Consider the following 18,528-nt stretch of genomic DNA (forward strand, 5'->3'; position numbering starts at 1 on the left):
AGCTTCTAGCCCCTTCTTATTATTATCTGTTGCTTTTACATATGTCTTACTACTCAAATGTCATCTTTAATCCCGCTCAAAAAACTTCTGTGGGATATCTTTCAAATTCTCATGTATTGTTTCTAAATGTCTGCACAAGAGTGAAGGTTTCCCACGAGAGAGTAACGGTTAATGTGATTGGATGTTAATTATTTGACTAGGCTACCTGTATTTGACATTGCTTTGTTATTTCGCTGAACACTAGCTGGTTTAATTTTATTTTTGGCAGTGAAACGAGGCTACTCAGGTGAGAAAATAACCTCACCCAAATGTATAGCCCCGTTGGAAAATATAAATGGACCGTTTGAAAATGTGAAGAAATGTTTTATATATTTTTAAAAATGTGAATCACATTTTTATTTGGCGTACCTCCGACGGCATTGCGCGTACCCTACCCCAGTTTGGTAATACCTGCTCTATTGGGAATGTTTTTTTGTGAACAAATTAGGGATTTCGGTAACAGAACTTTACAGTCAGAAATAGCTGTAATTATGTTTCAGCAACACGGACAGCGCGATAAACACTGTTGATGTTCTGAGGTGGTCGCTGCAGCAGGGAGGAGAGAAACAATGGGTGCTAGTCACACAGTCACTCGCTGTCATTTTGTTGTTGTTGGTCTGAGCCCGACACAATCAAATCAATTGCTGCCGGACTCCCTCTAGTCATTTATGTGTCTTAATTATTTCTTCAAACAGTGAGCTTAAAGTATCAGGCAAGCTCAGTGCATATGCTTGATTTGATTAAAATGCATAGAATGCGTCTATACATGGGAAAATACACAAAAAAATTTAAGAACAGACGACTCTCCGTTGACTAAGACATTTTTCTAGTCGGGTACAGCCCTATTTTTCACCCATCTAGCAATAAGTGCCCTTCTTTGCAAGGCATTGGAAAACCTTCCTGGTCTTTGTGGTTGAATCTGTGTTTGAAATTCACCGCTCGACTGAGGGACCATACAGACAATTCTATGTGTGGGGTACAGAGATGAGGTAGTCATTCAAAAATCATGTGACTTGTTAAGCACATTTGAACTCCTGAACTTATTTAAGCTTGCCATAACAAAGGGGTTGAATACTTATTGACACAAGACATATCAGTTGTTCATTTTTTATACATTTATAAACATTTTCAAAAAACATAATTCCACTTAGACATTATCTGGTATTGTGTGTAGGCCAGTGACAAAAACAAACACATTTAATCCATTTTAAATTCAGGCTGTAATGTAACAAAATGTATGAAAAGTCATGTGTAGGCCAGTGACAAAAACCCCCAAATTGAATCAATTTTAAATTCAGGCTGTAATATTACAAAATGTGGAAAAGGTCAAGGGGTGTTGGGTACTTTCTGAAGGCCTTGTAGCCCATGTGTGGTCCATATTATCAGGTATGCTATTAGCAATAAGCATTCTATCACCTGTAGCTGATGGAGCATAGAAGCTATAAATAAATGGGCTGAAGCATTATGGGCTGAAGCATTGGGTTGCCTATCTGCTATCGGGCTAATCATTTGCTAGATCCCATATGTGCTCTTTGAAATAGTTAGCATCCTTTTGATTAACTTTATGTCCCAAAAAATTTGCACAAACACAGTGAATATAATGGAGGCCTACCTGTTAGGGTAACTTGGGGTAAACAGCCACCCGGGGTAACACTGCCTGTACTTCTCACAGAAACCACTTCATATCACCTTTTTCCCACAAAAGACTTTCCCTGGTTACCACTACTCTTGCTCAACTAAAATTGTAATCAGTCTCATCACAATTTGTTATGACACTCCCTACCAAAAACATTTGAGGTCGGGTGGCATTTTACCCCAAGATACCCTACAATTGACCTGTGTTACATATAGCTCCATTCTACAGTATGCACTCACTGCAATTTGCTGAGCAGTAATGTGCTTAACCATAGTGCTGCTAAAAACTCTGGGTTTAAAAATATGCAGTTTGCGCATATTTAAAAGTTGAGAAATAAATAAACTAGGAATGGAAAGCTAGGATATAGGGCTGTTGCGGTGACCGTATTACCGCCACACCGGTGGTCACGAGTCATGAAGGCAGTCAAATATCACGTGACAGTTTAGTCATGGTAATTATGCTTCTCCAAGCTCTGATGCGGCTCATGGTCATTAGTAGCCTACCAAACTTAATAACTGCCTGGTACTCAGCACTCTATTGTCCCTCTAATCAATCTGACATCAATGCAAATGTATCAAAAATCTAATCAAACACTTCATGAGAGCCCATATTGTGCAACATTTCTATAAGCTATGCAATTGCGTGAGAAAACAGAGTGATGGCCTCTATTAAAAAGAGGATCCCATCAGCTTTCTATAGGCTAGGCTAGGCTACTATTATTTATTTCTCGACTTTCCTAATATTAAGCACATTGCTGTTCTTTACAATAGGAGTATAGCCTACCTGGCTGGCATGAAAACGAATCACGGGAAAGCGTCCTCCATTCACTATTTAAGTGCATAGATGACATGGTATTTTTTCTGCTGCCCCTGTTTCAAGACAGGTGCATGATAATGGTCCATTCTAAATCAAAACAAATTTCACACATATATGTAAAGACAAGATTAAATCAAGAATAGTCTGATGGGTGACAATATCACTTGTGAATGATGGCCAGCATAAGAAACAGCCTTTTGGATAAGGACGCGTGCAGCTGCGTCCCTTATGTTTCTGTCTTCACTTGTAGCCTGTGAGAAAGACCCAATCACGTGATGGAGAGCGCGCAGCACTAAGGAAGAAGGGCACAACAAAGGCATGGTTTTTTTTAGGGTACAATACAGCCACAAAGGGGATGCCGCTGGGAAATTCAAGGCATTATCAAGTGCTTGTCAAATTGTGAATGAGAGACTAATGAAGTGTGTATAGCCTGCGCAAAAAACAAAGCAGAGCTCATGCCTTTCAAGCAACTTCTTTCAAATCATCATTAGAGTCGCATCATGCAGCCTTAAAATGTATATAAAATAAAACATTGCCCAACGTTTATAGAACAACTAAAGTTACATTAATAATTCTAAATTAAGCACATAGGAATACCCATTTCTTTGTTAACCGCTCACAGAGTAGCCGCTCAAATCGTTTAGAGAAAATATTTATATTTTATTCAATTGCATTCTTCATACTATAAAATAATGGAATTCTAAGCAAATCTTGTCTGCTAAATGAACTTGTGTAGCCCACAGCCATTTGGCATAGCCACATCTGGACAACTCAGAGTATGCTATTCTGTTCTTCTGAAAGACTACATTTTCTTCATATCATGCTTCTTTAGACCGGTCTAAAATAAAAAATAAAAATGGATTTATTGTGTAGGTGTAGGCTATATTACATGGATTTATTATACTTTTTAAAATGTTGATGCTCCAAAAGGTCTGTATCAGTAGCTTGTCGGCTATGTGTAGAAGGCAGGAGATGCTAAATGTGTTCATGTTAATTAACGGTCAATTACCGCGAGACCAACAGTTATTTGCTTGACAATCACCGGCTGACTACATTTTGTGACCGGAACAGCCCTACTGGGATCCTCCTCTTTTTAACAAAGCCATTAAAACTGCTGTTTTTCCCACCATTGCAAGACTTTGTGCATTGACTACTTGTCAGAATGCACGTTTCCCTCCCTATGGTACTCAAACATTCCTTGAGACGCATTCAAGTTCTCTCGAATAGAACACACCACAACAACAAGCCAACTAGGTAAATAGATAAACTACTCTTCTATGGGGTAGTCAGACTTTTATTCATTTCTCGTTTCGTTTGCAGAGGAACATTTTATGTGGACTGTTCTTAACATCTTCAAATTGCGCCTCGGCAAAAATATGTTATCACGCTCCATCTTTTTTTTGCCGTGGTGCAGCGACACATAAATGACTGCGGCGGAAACACTGGATATGTCAGCCCGTCACTGAGAGGAGAGTGGAACCATTAAATCATGAATAAAGTGCCCAAATACATAAACGCGTCTGGGATCCTGGGAATCACTTACATAGCACGTCAACATGCGTCTGAGCAATAAATTTGGTTTAATACTGCACTGCACACTCGTGACACCAGAGTTCCCAGAGCAATGACGTCATCCCCAGTCTCCACAATAATAGTAGGTCAGGGCACTGATATGGTGTGCGTTCCAAAAATGGCACCCTATTCCCTATATAAATGCACTACTTACCTGGTCAAATGTAGTGCACTATATAGGGAATAGGGTGCCATTTGGGTCGCAACTGGAGTCAGAGCCTTTTTAAACAGAACAGGGTGTGTCTCACTGTCGCTGCGGTAAACACACAAACATGATGTACTTCAAATATTAAGAAAGCGGCAGAGAAGTGGGGGGGGGGGGGGGGGTAAAGGCACAAGACAAAAGATTAGATCAGAGTTGTGTCATGAGTCATGACAACTGCAAGGCTACACATGGGACAAAAATGCAAAAATGATGAGAACATCGGCTTACAGGAGTTTCTGTTTTGGCGTCGCCTAAACGTGTGAAACAAAATGAGACTTCAGCTCAACATGAACTGTCTGGAAGATTTCAGCCTAGATTGACAGATTCACTGTTTATTTAGACAATTGTATAAGTTGGAGGCTACACCAAACCTTCGGACATAAAAAAGAAATAAATTTGAAGCATCAGAGACATCTAGGTCTAGGCTATGTGGGCAATGGGAGATTCTGACTGGTGGTCTTCATTTCAGCAATAATGTGCCCCCACTGGTGCCAGAAGTGGGATCTTACCTACCATGCCACACAGATGCTTGTCTGTCATTACAAACCCCAATGAACACAGCTAGCATCACAAAGAGGTGAGGGGACTTTACAGTTTGGGGGGGGGGGGGGGGGGGTTCAGTAGAGCTGGGACCATAACATAACAACATAATTATGTTTGTTTCTGACATTAGGACTGTATTTATAAAGAACTTAAATCTGCTTCCTGTTTTGTTTCCTTGCCGGGATACTAATGAGTATTGAGATACTGGCATCATCCCGGCCATAGATTTCAGCATGTCTTCTTGAGTTATATGGACTATAGCGCAGAAGGATGGGTGGAGGAGAGAGAGCGGGTGACATGGGCAGCTGTGAGAGAAACTGCCGGTTTTACTTTTAGCAGAACACGAGTGCTTGTTTCTCAAATGAAGGAACAAATATATTTACGGATCTCTAGGAGTCCTCAAAAGCCAGAGCTGGGGCCTACATACCAGATTGCTCTGGGAGGTGATGAAGGGAGTGCTCAGTCCCAAATGCCCTTACAACATGCCCCATAACCTTAATGAATAGGATAGAACACATAAGGCCAACAGCTAAGTGCAATGCTAATTTTCAGAGACTTGTCAGTGTGAGAAAAGATTGTCAGTTGATTGTGCTGCCCTATGTAGGATATGGATTACCTAACCTAGTTTGAGGTGTGAAAAAGGGATAGGCTTAATTCAACCAGAAATCAACAACTGTAACCTTGAGAAGCAGGTGAGACGACTCTCTCTCCCCAGTTAATTACCTAAATGACCTGAAACACAATGGAAGGCTAGCCTAGCACACCCTGCCTGCTGCAGCCCTCGAGCTGTGTACAGTAGGTTCTCTACCCCGGCTTAAAGCAAACAGGTACAGATGCTCAAAATGGAGGAGAGGGAGGGAGAACTCGTCTAAGCCCACATACTGACATCAACAGTGAACCCTTAACTTCAGCCCTGACATATCCCCTTCTTTTTACACCGATCTGTCACTGTAGGAGTGGGGGGGGGGGGGGGGGGGGCATTTGATTTACAGATTATCCATGTTTTCTTTGAATGACATTAAAATGTCGGGCCTTACTTTCCACTTCCCTTCCCCCCAGTAGCAGAATGCATCACAGACAGTAGAGGTAACTCTAACCCTTTCATTCTGTGGGAAACCGAACCAACAGTGGCTGAGGTGAGGTGCACCCTGGCTGGAGGTTCTCTATCATGGGTGATAGGAAAGAGGACCTGAGCCCTGAGTGCTGATCTAGGACTGCATCCGCACAGAACACCAAGTATTACACTACAGGCTAATAACTGGATGGGCTGGTTCCACCATCATGACAACCTAGGTAAAAATGGAACCTGCAAGCTGGAAGCTGTTTCTTCTGTGACTGATATGATGAAAGGGCTTTAGACCAGACACTATTTGAGGACAGTGACGTGATGGAGGCTAGACCTTTCTTCTTTAGCCTACATCTAGGGCTAGTCTATGTGTTCAGTTATCCATTACAGGTGGCTAAGGCTTCCCGAACAAGGATACAATAATATGTTTACAAAATGGGTGCTGCTGAGTTGAAAACCCACCAAATTACCACTTTTTGCTTACAAGAATAAATGAGGGAGACAAAAACCTATATATACACACACACACACACTCCTCCGCAGTCCGTCAGTTCACAGCATAGCAGACGCTTTCTAGGCCACAACCAATCCCTACGGCAGGGAACACTACTAATTATATCTCTCTGAAGAAACTAAGGTGTCAATGCTGAGACTTGTAAGTAACCATAAGCAGAAAGCATTCCCAAAAATATGCATCTGGCTGGCTAGAGATCGGACGTGTCTCGACGCGCACCTCGCTCAGGAGGAAGAGAAAAGACACATGCAACTGCTCAAAAATGAATTATATTTCAAAGGGAACATATTGCAATATTGCTTCTATTGGATGAGGGATGAGCGCCAGAGGCAAAAGAAGTGTTTGACACCAGTCAAATGGTTGTAACCAGGTTGACTTATGAAGGCCAGGGTTTGTCCGGTTGTCGTTTCTGACATAATAGCATAATCAAAAGGACTGAGTAACAAGTCAAAGAAGCCAATCCATGATATAGGTCCACAGTATGAGAGCCATTCACAACAACACCTCGTCATGCTCTGCCCATTCCTAACCACTTGAGGACAGAACAGACGTGTTTTTGTTGAGGGTGTTCCTAACAAGAGGACATAACCTGACTAAGTTTCCAACGCTTCATAAGTAGGCTAATCTTTACAGAGTATACACAGCACAGTGACTGACACTAGCCATCACGAGGAAGAAGCTAAGTTGGTCCTTATTAAAGTAGGCTAGTGCTGTCTCTAAATGTTTTTATTGTAACTATAACTTATTAGCATACTATAACCAGGTTGTTGCTATGTTATTACCACTTTATTCTGTAAAAGTGCCACCAACATTTCTTTGTACGTTCTGTCAATGACCGGCTATACTTCACAGCTGTTTGAATAGCAATATAGGCCTTACACAGACAGGCTTATCGAGGCCCACTTAGGAGACAGATTTGCACGAACCTGGACCTTGTAGGTCAGCCTTTATTAAAAGTATTGGTCATTTTGGGTCGCAGACCTGTTAAATGGTGGGTCATGAGGTGTCAGAGTAAATATATAATATTGGAATTGATTTGGCCAAGTGCAACTGCGCTCTCTGCCTAGCAGCGGTGTCTCTGCTTAGTTTGGCAGCTGCGCGACTGCGTCGTAGTTAACCTGATCTTTTTTCTGCAGTTATGTTGAAGATCACCCACACGCTGCAGCGCTGTCGTTAAGAAGCAGATGATGCGCTGTCAGCCGCTGTCAGTCATCGAATGGACTCAAGCTTGCCACAAAGTCTGACTGAGCTCAATCGTCATGAAACGCAAAAACAGCGATGAGTTTCTCTCTTGGTTTCATACAAACTTTGCTGCTCAGTAATGAGTCTCTCAAAACGAACAAATTAAAACGATACGTCCTGGCCAAACATCCACAGTATGATGGTAGACCCAGGGAGTTCTTTCAGAACAGGGCAGACTGCTTCAGGAAACAGTGCTTCCACAATGGAAGAGCAAGTCAGCTAGCAAGGCATTGTTGTCACTTTATAACAGGTGATGATGAGCAGAAATAAGGGAGAACTATCTCTCATTGTAGTAGATCTGAGTTTCTCTTTCTAACAATCCCCTTGTACATAGCTATTAGCTAACGTTAGCCAAATCAAGCTACCCATCTACTGATAGCGCAACCCTAAGTAACAGTACAGATGAAAAATTATTGTTGAAAACAAGTCTAGGATGGAACTGTTGCTGTTAAAAAAAGTACTCATTTTTATTCTGAACTGGAATAAACTGATTGAAGCAATATGCTTTTTGAGGCAAACACATTCGCACAGTTCTGGTTTGCTCATCTACAGCAGGAAGGGGTCTCCTCCTGACTGACTGAGAAAGCAGTAGATGTTCTGATGCAGTTTGCCACCACATACCTATGCGAGTCAGGGTTCTCAACTCAACGCTGAGCATGACCTCAGGGTTGCACTGTCAGAAACTGATCCCAGAATAGACTTGCTTGTTGAAAACGTCAAACCGCCACACACACACACACACACCTCTCATTAGGACTGTGTGTGTGTGTGTGTGTTTTCTGGTCTACATCTGTGTGATGTGATCAATCAGTTTATTCCAGTTCAGAATAAAAATGATTTATTGTATTTTAAACAGTCACAGTTCCAACCTATACTTTAACAATAATCTCTACAGTAAAATGTACAGTAGGCCTGACCATTTTTCATCTGCACTGTTACTTAGGGTTGCACTATCAAAAACTGAGCCTGTGTGTGTGTGTGTGTGTGTGTGTGTGTGTATTTTAACAACAACACTTCCAACCTAGACAGATATGAGTGTTTTTAAATGGGGATAAATAAACATGAATAGCTATTTACATGGGTATTTCATTGTTTTTGTTTTAGTCTATATTGCATTTGTTTTAGGCGTAAGGGCAATGAAATGTACCGATATTTACGTATAGCTGAGTGCATTTATAAGGAAAACACCATTACTAATTTGAGTCCCAGGCTGAAAAAGTTGAACCCCTGATGTAGACCTATTTATTTTTTATAGATGGATATTATTCACCAAAACAATTAAAGGTTAAGTATCTAGCTGAAGGGTCTAAATTAAAACATCTTGAGCATATGGCCGGTAATTATCATTAAAATAAGTAATTACGGCTGGAAAAGCTTATAAAAACCGAATTATTTTCTACCTCAACGTAAATTCAGCATTACAATTATTGAAGTGTGAAGTGAATTACTAATCTGTAGCCAGAAGGACCATGGGGCTATAAATGGTGTGTGTGTGTGTGTGTGTGTGTGTGTTGGGGGGGGGGGGGGGGGGTATTAAAGCAAGTCATCCAGCAAGTCATCCCAAGATGAGGAAAACGCACAACCAAGCAGCAGATAAGCAGAGCTGTCAGACACACAGGCCTGAGGCTCTTTCATCCAAATAAATCTCCCACCCTGACAGAGCCACAGACAGATGAATTATCAGTCTATATATAGGCCTATTAGCAGCAGCAGAGATGTCTTATCCCACAGGCAATTGAGATGACAATCAGAGCGACCAGAGGATTTCCTGATGATGTCGTGTCATGCGAGGGAAGGCAGCGTTACTGGACTGCTCCTCTAGCCACAGCTTCCTGTGACCCCACAAGGAGGAACATGTCAGGGAACACTCCACCACAACAACAGGATCCACACACACAGACGTGCACACACACAGACACACACACTCAAGAGCCCCATCGAAGCAAGGCTGCAGCGAACTCCTTCGTAGGCGACTCTTTCGTCCGCGCGCGCCCGAGTCTGCAACATTAGATGGAGACTGCAGGCAATTTTATTTTATTAAGTAGGCCATGTTAATCTTATTTCACAGGTTGATCTCTTTGTCTATAAAAAAAAAAATACCTTGATCAAGTCACAGAAAGCATATGATCTAGAATCGAATTATCAATATAATAAAACTAGGCCTACAATAATATTATTTCCTTGAAAAGGTAGAGGCATAGGCCTGCCTATACGTTGAATAGCAGAGCACTGCGCAGATTCCTACATTTTCAGAACGAGGAGTTTAGGGTACAGAACTTCGGCATAGTGGCCTACTCCCTCCAACATGCTGTTTGTCAGCAACATAGGCCTACTGAATTTCTCTCCATAGATTGGATTATAGATTATTAGGCTACTAGTGATTGGCGCCAATATGGAAAGTCTATTAATTGGCTGCATTTTTTTCTATATGAAAAATGGGAGAAGGAAAGATGACTGACCTGCACAGGAAGGAAAGTTTCCAGACTGTGTGCTGATTGAATAGTTTAGATAGGTGTGAATGTTCTGGAAGCATCATTCTAATCAAATCATCTGAACACAATAAGAAGCCCACCGAAACCTGGACAAACCGGGACAATAATCTGATGAATCGCTAAATGGCAGCTGGCAAACATTCATCAGTGATCAATGTTCGCATCACCAAAATGATGGATGTGAACTGCAAAAATCTAACGCTTCTATAGCATGGGCCTAACCGAAAGGGTCACATTAAGTTGATTCGTCATTCTTAAATAATGATGCATAGGCTAACAGCCTACTTGTTGGATGTGCATTTTGGTGGCGAGCTGTTTAGTAAGGCCTACTACTGTGACAGGTCTGTTGCCGACTATCAGCTGATCCAGTAAATCATTTCTGAACGACAGTGAAGTGATGAACAGTGCTAATGTATGCTTTATTTACAGCAAGTTCTAGTAAGAAAGAATGAAGGTAATGATTTAATGTTTTCATACGTTTCTGTGTGTCAGATTCGTTTTCAGAACTGATCAAAGTCTGGGACGCTACAGCCTATATATAAAATTCTTCCCAGATGAACACATGTATTTTAAGCCATATAAAGAACAGCTACGCATGACTTAATGAAAAGCAGAAAACAGGTACAACATGGTTTCACATTAATAAAAGACAAACAGAAACAGGCAACAGGCTTCAGCTCGCTTCACAGTTTCCCTGAGAAATAGGCCTAGGAAACTCAATGTATCTAGATGACGTCGAGGGCACGGGAGGGTACCGTTCATAAAAGGTTTTGCTCGTCAGAAAAGCACGTAAGCGAGGGACACACACACACACGCTTCTGAGTAGAAGAACCCGCAAACACCTTCACTACGTCACAGCTACCTCATACATACCATGTGACCGCACGTAGTACAGAAAGCAACTTGCTGACAGACAGGTAATGTGATTAGTCTGCAAAGGACAGGAGCTTCATTTTATTAGGAAAATCGAGCTTGACGACAACATTGAGGTTAGCCACCACCACCAGATCAATTTTATTATTTGAAAAATGGAGTACCGGACCCAGTGGCGACCAGTCATTCAGGGCAGGTGGAGTAGAGCACATTTTGAGCAACAACAAAAAATGTATATAAAAATATATAATAATTGGGGCTTGCCTGTTTTGCATGTTATTTTGGCATTAATATGTGTCACATATGAATCATTCAGTTAATAAACCTGTATACACATGGTCTCTTTTTTGTGTTCTTGAATAAGGCAGCTCCAATATGCAGGTGTTTCAGCCTAGCTCAGTGCTTTCTGTGGTAGTGGGGCGAGCCAGCGGAAAATAGGAGCACTGCGTCGTGATTAGTTCAGTGTTCTGTCACTCATGGGGACAGTACGTCATCGCCAAGTCCTTAGTAAGGGTAGACATCCAAAATGTCAGCCCTTTGGGTCCTGCCATAAAGTTATATTACAAGTGCCCTTCCACGAAGGCTCAAGGTCATTGGCGACATACAAAATTACATCAAATCACGTTATATGTACAGTAGCTTTGATTGGACTGATCATGTCAACATCATACTTTCAAAATCTTAGCTAGCAGCCATCATCATGAATCAAGTCGACAATCTACTGGCAAAACATTTTTAATCCTTGTCATATGAAGACAAATTATAGATAATACCTATAATATCTGTGCTCATCGCCATTGGACAAAAAGATTACGCAACAAGTTGGAAATCGCAAATTCAACAATGACTCGTTTGGAAGAAATCAGTGGCTAACTGCAAGCATTGCAAAGAAACCACTAACATTAGCCTGCTATTCAATAGAGTTCCCACCATAAATCCAGAGAATACAAGACTTTGATGACAAAATCTGCCCACAAAGGATCGCCATGCCACCTTCACAAGGTGAGTCCAAAAATGTCTTGTATGCTTCTGCATAAATGATGAAATATGCCAGGGAGATATGTATAATGTAGCTAAGAAAGTAATACTAGGTGTATGTTGTGTATTAAGCTGTTAGTGGCCCATGTCCCTCGCCCTAATAATTTGGTCTATTTTCACCAACGCGGTATTGTAAACACATCGTTCATGGCCGGTGTGTGCTTGTTTGCCAACTTTTTTGCTAAAGATAGTAGTGGTGGTGCTTGGCGCTGCTTGGCTTGCACGTGTCAAATTAAAATAGATACGGTCACCCTCAAAATCACCAACGTACTAAAAGTCAAGGGCACAATCTACCCACTCCCAGAGAAATGCTAGGTGGTAATATAGGATCAGAAAAAGAACGACAGACATTGCAACTCAAAGCAGTACTCCACAATACGTGGATGGCCGCCAGTCAACAGCCCTATTGAATATATCCCAACATTTGGAACATTTCATGCATTTCAATGCATTTCTTATCATTCCAAAACAATAGAAATACAGTGCCTCCTTATTTGACTGTCCATAACCACGGATTCCCTACATTCTACTTCTAAAATGGGCACTATCCTGTCCATCGCCACTGATCCTGGTACAGTGTGTCCCAGTCCCTGATATAGGCTTACATACTGTATACATAAACAGTGTGTACAACCAGATAGCTACAGAGCTCTGTGTTGTGCAGTACAGCAGAGATGCGACTCAGCAGCAGCAGTGCTGTCAGAGAACACTGAACACCGCTGGGCTCTGGGCGGCTACTGCACCGTCACGGTCACACCGGCTCAGCTGCCATACCCAACACACACACACACACACACACACACACACACACACACACACACACACACACACACACACACACAGACTAGTCACCATACCTGAACACAGGGCCTCAGAGAGGATGGGAAGGAGGGAGAGGGATGGAGGAGTAGAAACCAAGAAAGGGGGTGGGGATGGGTGGAGAGAAAAAGAAGGGGGCAAAAGAGGGACAGACAGACAGACAGACAGAGTGACGGGGGAGGGTGCAAGAAAGAGATGGAAAAAATAAAGATGGAGAGAAATTGCAAGAGAGAGAGATGGAAGATGGAAAGACAGAGAAGGAAAGAAAGCATGGGAGAGAGAGGACAGGGAGGGACAAAGAGCTAGCCCCTAAACAGCTGCTGTATTCCTCACATTGCACCTCCAATCCAAACTCCACAGCCGAGCTGTGAAGGACCGGGGCTTGGCTGAGTCAGCGCTTTCACACACAGCTGAGCTGAGCCTCCACAAAATGCAGGGATGCTCTGGCTACGGCACGCACAGGGGCTCATAAAGCACCCACTCTTTTCTCATTCACTAGCTAGCTACCACAGGTTTTCGCTGGCCTGCCTGTGCCCCATAATTAACCCATCACCTTTGACGTTAAACACCTCACCCCAAAATACATTGTTTAATGCTATCTAATAGTATAATCTGGGGAACTTGGCACGTGGCAATGTTTCTTTTGTTGGTGCTGCTTGTGTTGAAGAATGATTGTAATGCACCGTCTGTTCGCTTCATATCAATCTGTGCGTGAGTACGTTTGTACACGGGTGTGTGCACGTCTGTCTGTAGGCATATTTCCCAACCACACTCAGACCCAGCAAGGGACACAAAACATACAGAGGGCACGAGCTAGTGAGGGAGAAGGAGAGAAAACCAGGCTGGGAGGAAGCGGAGGTGAATTACTTGGAACAACCATACCATTACAGCTGGTGTTCCGTGCCAAGCCCTCTGTGTTTGGAAGCAACATCCCGTGATAGAGGGGGAACCAAACTAAAAGCCTAGAGAGATCCTGTTTTTTCTGCGCGTTATTTATTAACTCAGGCCCAGCTTCTCAGCCCTGAAGGAGTGCTGATCTAAGATCAGGTCCCTCCCGTCATGTAATCGTATTCATTATGATCTAAGGCGGCTAAACTGATACAAGATCAGCACTCCTACTCTAAGACGCTGGACCTGTTTTAAGAGCTGCTAATAGTTTTCATCCCGAGGTTGAAGGTAGTATATCTGGGCACGGATCCAATATGTGATGACACTTTTTTTAATCAGTTCCAGTATCTACCAGATAGGCAACCAACTGGGATTGATACTTCAGTTTATTTCCTGAATAAACTGACTTGAAATGGAATTGATCCAAACCCCTGCTTAACAGAAGCCCTCTGGGTCCTCTCCCTCTGCCCTGCTACCACAGAAACCCCAACCCAGTATGCCTAAGTGTGGGGGAAAGACAGAAGTATGCGAGGTGTCTTTGCCAATTGGCTCTGCATCAATTTCAGCCAGAACAGCTCAACTAGCAGGCCTTGCATCAATTCATCCTTTCAAGTGATAAATTATTTGCGAAAACAATGTTGCTCTGTGTCATTGGTCTAGACTTGGCTGGTAGAGGGAGGGAGGAAATGGAAGAGTGGCTAATTGTTCCTTTGGGTTTGACTAATTTAGAAGTACAGTTATGCTCCTTATTCAGCCCGTGTGTGTGTGTGTGTGTGTGTGTGTGTGTGTGTGTGTGTGTGTGTTTTAGGATTGTTGTGACTTAGGCCACAGGGAAAACATTTGATTCCAGGGCCATTTTTTGTATGAAATTAACAACGAGAAACCATTTTGAAACAGAAAACAGAAATGTGTTTTCTTATTTAATATATATACACCATTTACCTATTTGGACAGGTAGAAAGAGTGTGTGTATGTATGTATGTATGTATGTATGTATGTATGTATGTGGCCTGCATAAGTGTGTGTGTGTTCATATTCACACCAAAAAGTTCTGTAAATACAGCCTGGCCAGCTGGCCACAGGCAGGAGAGGAGAGGGATTGAGGGGTCACCCCAGCTCCAGAGGGAGTATGGGGAGCCCCGGGGGAGAGCAGACAGACAGCCATTTACCAACCTCCTGGTCCTCAGAGGCTGCTAATAAACAGAGCTGTACCCTCTGGGAGAGAACGGTGAGAAAAACCAGAGCCGGTCATGCATACTGTATGTAGGAGCTTAGCTTCCTTCTGCAGCTGTAAAATAGTATTTATCCTCAGCTTCACTTTCTTTTGGTTAGGTAGTTTGTTTCGCAGATTAGAGCTGGGAACCTCTTAGATGTGGGTATGTGTGCTATTTGAAACATGGAGGAGGGCGTAAAAATGTGACAGACTGCTAGTCTGCTATATTTAGGCTACTTCAACTGTCTGATACGGAGTGAGAGTTCAGGGAAGGCATCCACTTTGAGGCAAGACATGACATGGGCCACCCTCAGACTCCATAGTACCCTTTTGTGATTGTGAACTCACTGCAGTACAGGAGTGACCAACACAATAGAACCAAGCCACTTCCTGGTATGACATCATGTGCCCAAAGAGCCCAGCTGCCAGTCCCGGTGTTTCCTGTTAGCTGCCCCTGTGGAATCTCCACACAGGAAACAGTATAACATCAAGAATCATGACAAGGATGTCCAGACCCTTGACATCACAATCAACCCTCATCATCGGCATCCAAAGACCCTTTTAGCTTCTACCATGCCCAACTGCACCTGGCCTGGGTAGTGTGTGTGTGTGTGTGTGTGTGTGTGTGTGTGTGTGTGTGTGTGTGTGTGTGTGTGTGTGTGTGTGTGTGTGTGTAAGATATCTTCACCACCACAACCACTGCATAAACAGAGGTGGAGCTCTTCAACTACTAAACAGAGACACACCACACCAGAACCAAAGTTCATTCAAACAGAGATTGTTGTTTCTTCTATTCTGTGAGTGATCCAACTCATATCTGGACAACTTCTCAGGCTACAAATAAGTACATACTAGTATAGTATCATATAGTATAGAATTAGGCCTATAACATGGTTATTGTATAGTGCAGTAACAGTCATTATCAGTATTTAGAATTAACATAATTTTCCATTACCAAAAAAAAAAAAAAAAGCAGCTAATACAATGATGTTAGACCTACATGTTGAATAATTGAACCTTAAGATTAATTTAAGTGAAAGACTCTTTCCAATCTTCTGCTTACTGCGCTGTTGGCCCTGATCTGAGGTGGTGAGTGTTATGAGGACATAATAAAAGGATATGGTGAACTAGGCCTGGTCCATTTACTGACGGCTGCAGTTTATACAAGGGTCTCCATTTCAACCAAAATGAGGTCACCAAACAACTAAGTGATGAAAAGCAAACCTTATACTAATGTTTGTCTTTACTGTTGTGGGCTGAGCATTAAAGGGGATACGAGCGGTGACAAATAGGCCTAAGTCATTACTAGGCAGCCTAGTTATAGGCCTATAACTTAAAAGTATACTATCTATTCTTGATGACATAGGCCTACGTTTTGATTATCACGTTTTGTGAACATTAAAGTCCAAGTGAACTGTGTTTTTTTTGTTTTTAAGTTAAGTGTCTCATCCATCGTTGGGGAATGCTGTTTCATGTAACAGGCCTGGGTGTCCATTCTGCTATGAAACACCTGTCATACCATGTCATCAAACCTTGTTGTGAGCTTTGAAGTCAAAAGAAGTACACCAACGGCGTTGATAGCTGCTTTATTTCAGTAGGCTACCTGTACTTGAAAAACACTACAACCCCTTAGCCTATATGAAGCAGACAAGTATGTTTTGATAGTTTGTCTATGGTGTTTGTAAAGATGAAATATTTTCCATTGTTTGCAGCGACTGTCAGTGAAATGAGTGCGTCCTGAATAAAAGCAATCTTTTGAGGACCTTATTGCAGTACCTATTTGAGTGTTTCCCACTTAGTTAGCCATCACCCCTGGACTCCGGCTGTGTCCGTGTCAACACGGGGAAATTTCAAAATGAAATCACACTTGGCACTTTGTCATTTCGGAAAGGCATGCCCCAGGGCCAGTCTTAGAAAACTCGAGTCGCATTCCACATACGTGCTCGAACCAAAACCCCCACCCAAGGTTGTCACAAACACATTTCGTTTATTCAACAAATATATTGAGTTTATGTGTGTGTGGTCCTGTGTGCTTCGCTTCGCTTTTCTTTTCACTGACTGTGAGGAGAGGTTACAAAATTGCAAACGTTCCATGACATTTGGGGCTCACGCTAGGCCCCTGCCTGTCTGCCTGCTACCACCACCACGTCTACAACAATGTCACCGTTCTTCTGTTGTTAGTTTATAAAGTCAATTTGTCATGGGTCACGAATCAACTGCGATAGAAAGTACCTCAAAGCAGTCATACTCCACTCCAAAATGTCAATGGCCCAACAACTAGCTTGCCGTTAAAATGTAAGTGTGGAGGTGGCCTAGGCTAAGAGGATAGCAGATCCTCCATGGGCCTAGTACTGAGGTCTCTACTACTATAAAAGGAGTGTTGTGAAAGGGAGGGACACATTGCACCAACATTATCATCTTACATAAAAAGAAACGGGGGGAAGAAAAAAAAGAAAGAAAAAAATAAACTTACCCCAATCTAGAAACTCCAATATGTTTTTCTCTCTTCTGAGGGGTGAGTTGTTGCACTCATCATAAAGGCAGATAAGGATATCCAATAGCGTTTCCACACTAAGGCATTGGCCATTTGACTGAGCTGGGCCGTCCAGGATCAGCTTTTCCAGTTTCTTCAAACGGACCTCTCCCGACATGATTCGAACTGTAGTCTGGTGATGGTAGTAGGGAAAATGATAGAAACTCGCTTAAATAGTTAAGCCTTATATTTCAGGCTTACCGGTGATGAACAGAAATGAGTCTAGCTTGTCTCACCTTGTAGCAAAATGAGGGGAAAAAAACTTTGAAGTTTTGATCCAAGCAAGTTACTAGCGAGCTAAAACAGATCTATCATGATCCACCTCTCACAAAAGGTATCGATAGAGTATCTCGGAGTTGTGCGAGACATGTACATTTTCCTCATTTTATTTAGTTAGCTAATCTATTCCCCCAAGACACATAAAAAATTCACAATTACCAGACCCTGCCCTGGCCGGCAGATTTTGACGTATTGTTAGCCTAATGAAAGCCGCTGGTATTATTTCCTTTCGTATTTTTTTCTGGTCTTCTCCTGGCAAAAATCCAAGCAATGAAAATATTACCCGTGACAATGCAGTTATAGCAATCCCCTGAGTTATTATCTGTGGTTATCAATTCTGCAGCGACCCAAAAAAATATGCATCAACACTAGATCTGCAATGCTACAAAGCCCCAATGCCCCTCCTCTGTTTGAGTCTGAGGAATGGAAGGGCGAAAGGCTTAGCTAGCTAGTTTTTTCTTTTAATTCCAAATCTAAAATCATCTGCCTGGGCCCTCTTCACAGTTTAAAACGATGGTTCGAGTAGATGTCCATTGCTGTATCCGTCGAAAATGCGGTTTCTCGGACGGGTTGAAAGCTTTCCTGTCAAGAAGAAGAAAAAAAATAAGCTATATTCTTGCTTCTACCAATCCAGGACACTGCCTCCCTGGTCGCTTGCCGTCTTCCAGCTACTGCTCGCTGCTGCAGGCAAAATCCCAGCTCATCATGGCGACCGTCACAGCATCTGCTGTGCTGTGGCTGTGGGGCGCAAGGGTATACC

At 42.4% G+C, this 18,528-nt stretch overlaps 1 protein-coding gene across 3 annotated transcripts in view; it reads right to left on the reverse strand.

Annotated features, from left to right (window-relative positions):
• cdc42bpab (CDC42 binding protein kinase alpha (DMPK-like) b) overlaps nucleotides 1-18,474 on the reverse strand; it is a 95,408-nt gene extending 76,934 nt beyond the window's left edge. For 2 of the 3 annotated variants that reach the window (XM_014144822.3, XM_014144825.3), the window contains exon 1: nucleotides 17,430-18,474. In XM_014144822.3, coding sequence (XP_014000297.1) covers nucleotides 17,430-17,607 — 178 coding nt within the window. In that variant the 5' untranslated portion in view covers nucleotides 17,608-18,474. The remainder of the gene's footprint in view (nucleotides 1-17,429) is intronic. The other variant, XM_082961904.1, reaches the window with a different exon arrangement.
• Nucleotides 18,475-18,528: the final 54 nt, after the last annotated feature.

The sequence above is a fragment of the Salmo salar genome, chromosome 15, assembly GCF_965601325.2.
Source record: "Salmo salar chromosome 15, fSalSal1, whole genome shotgun sequence".
NCBI classification, from domain to species: Eukaryota; Metazoa; Chordata; class Actinopteri; order Salmoniformes; family Salmonidae; genus Salmo; species Salmo salar.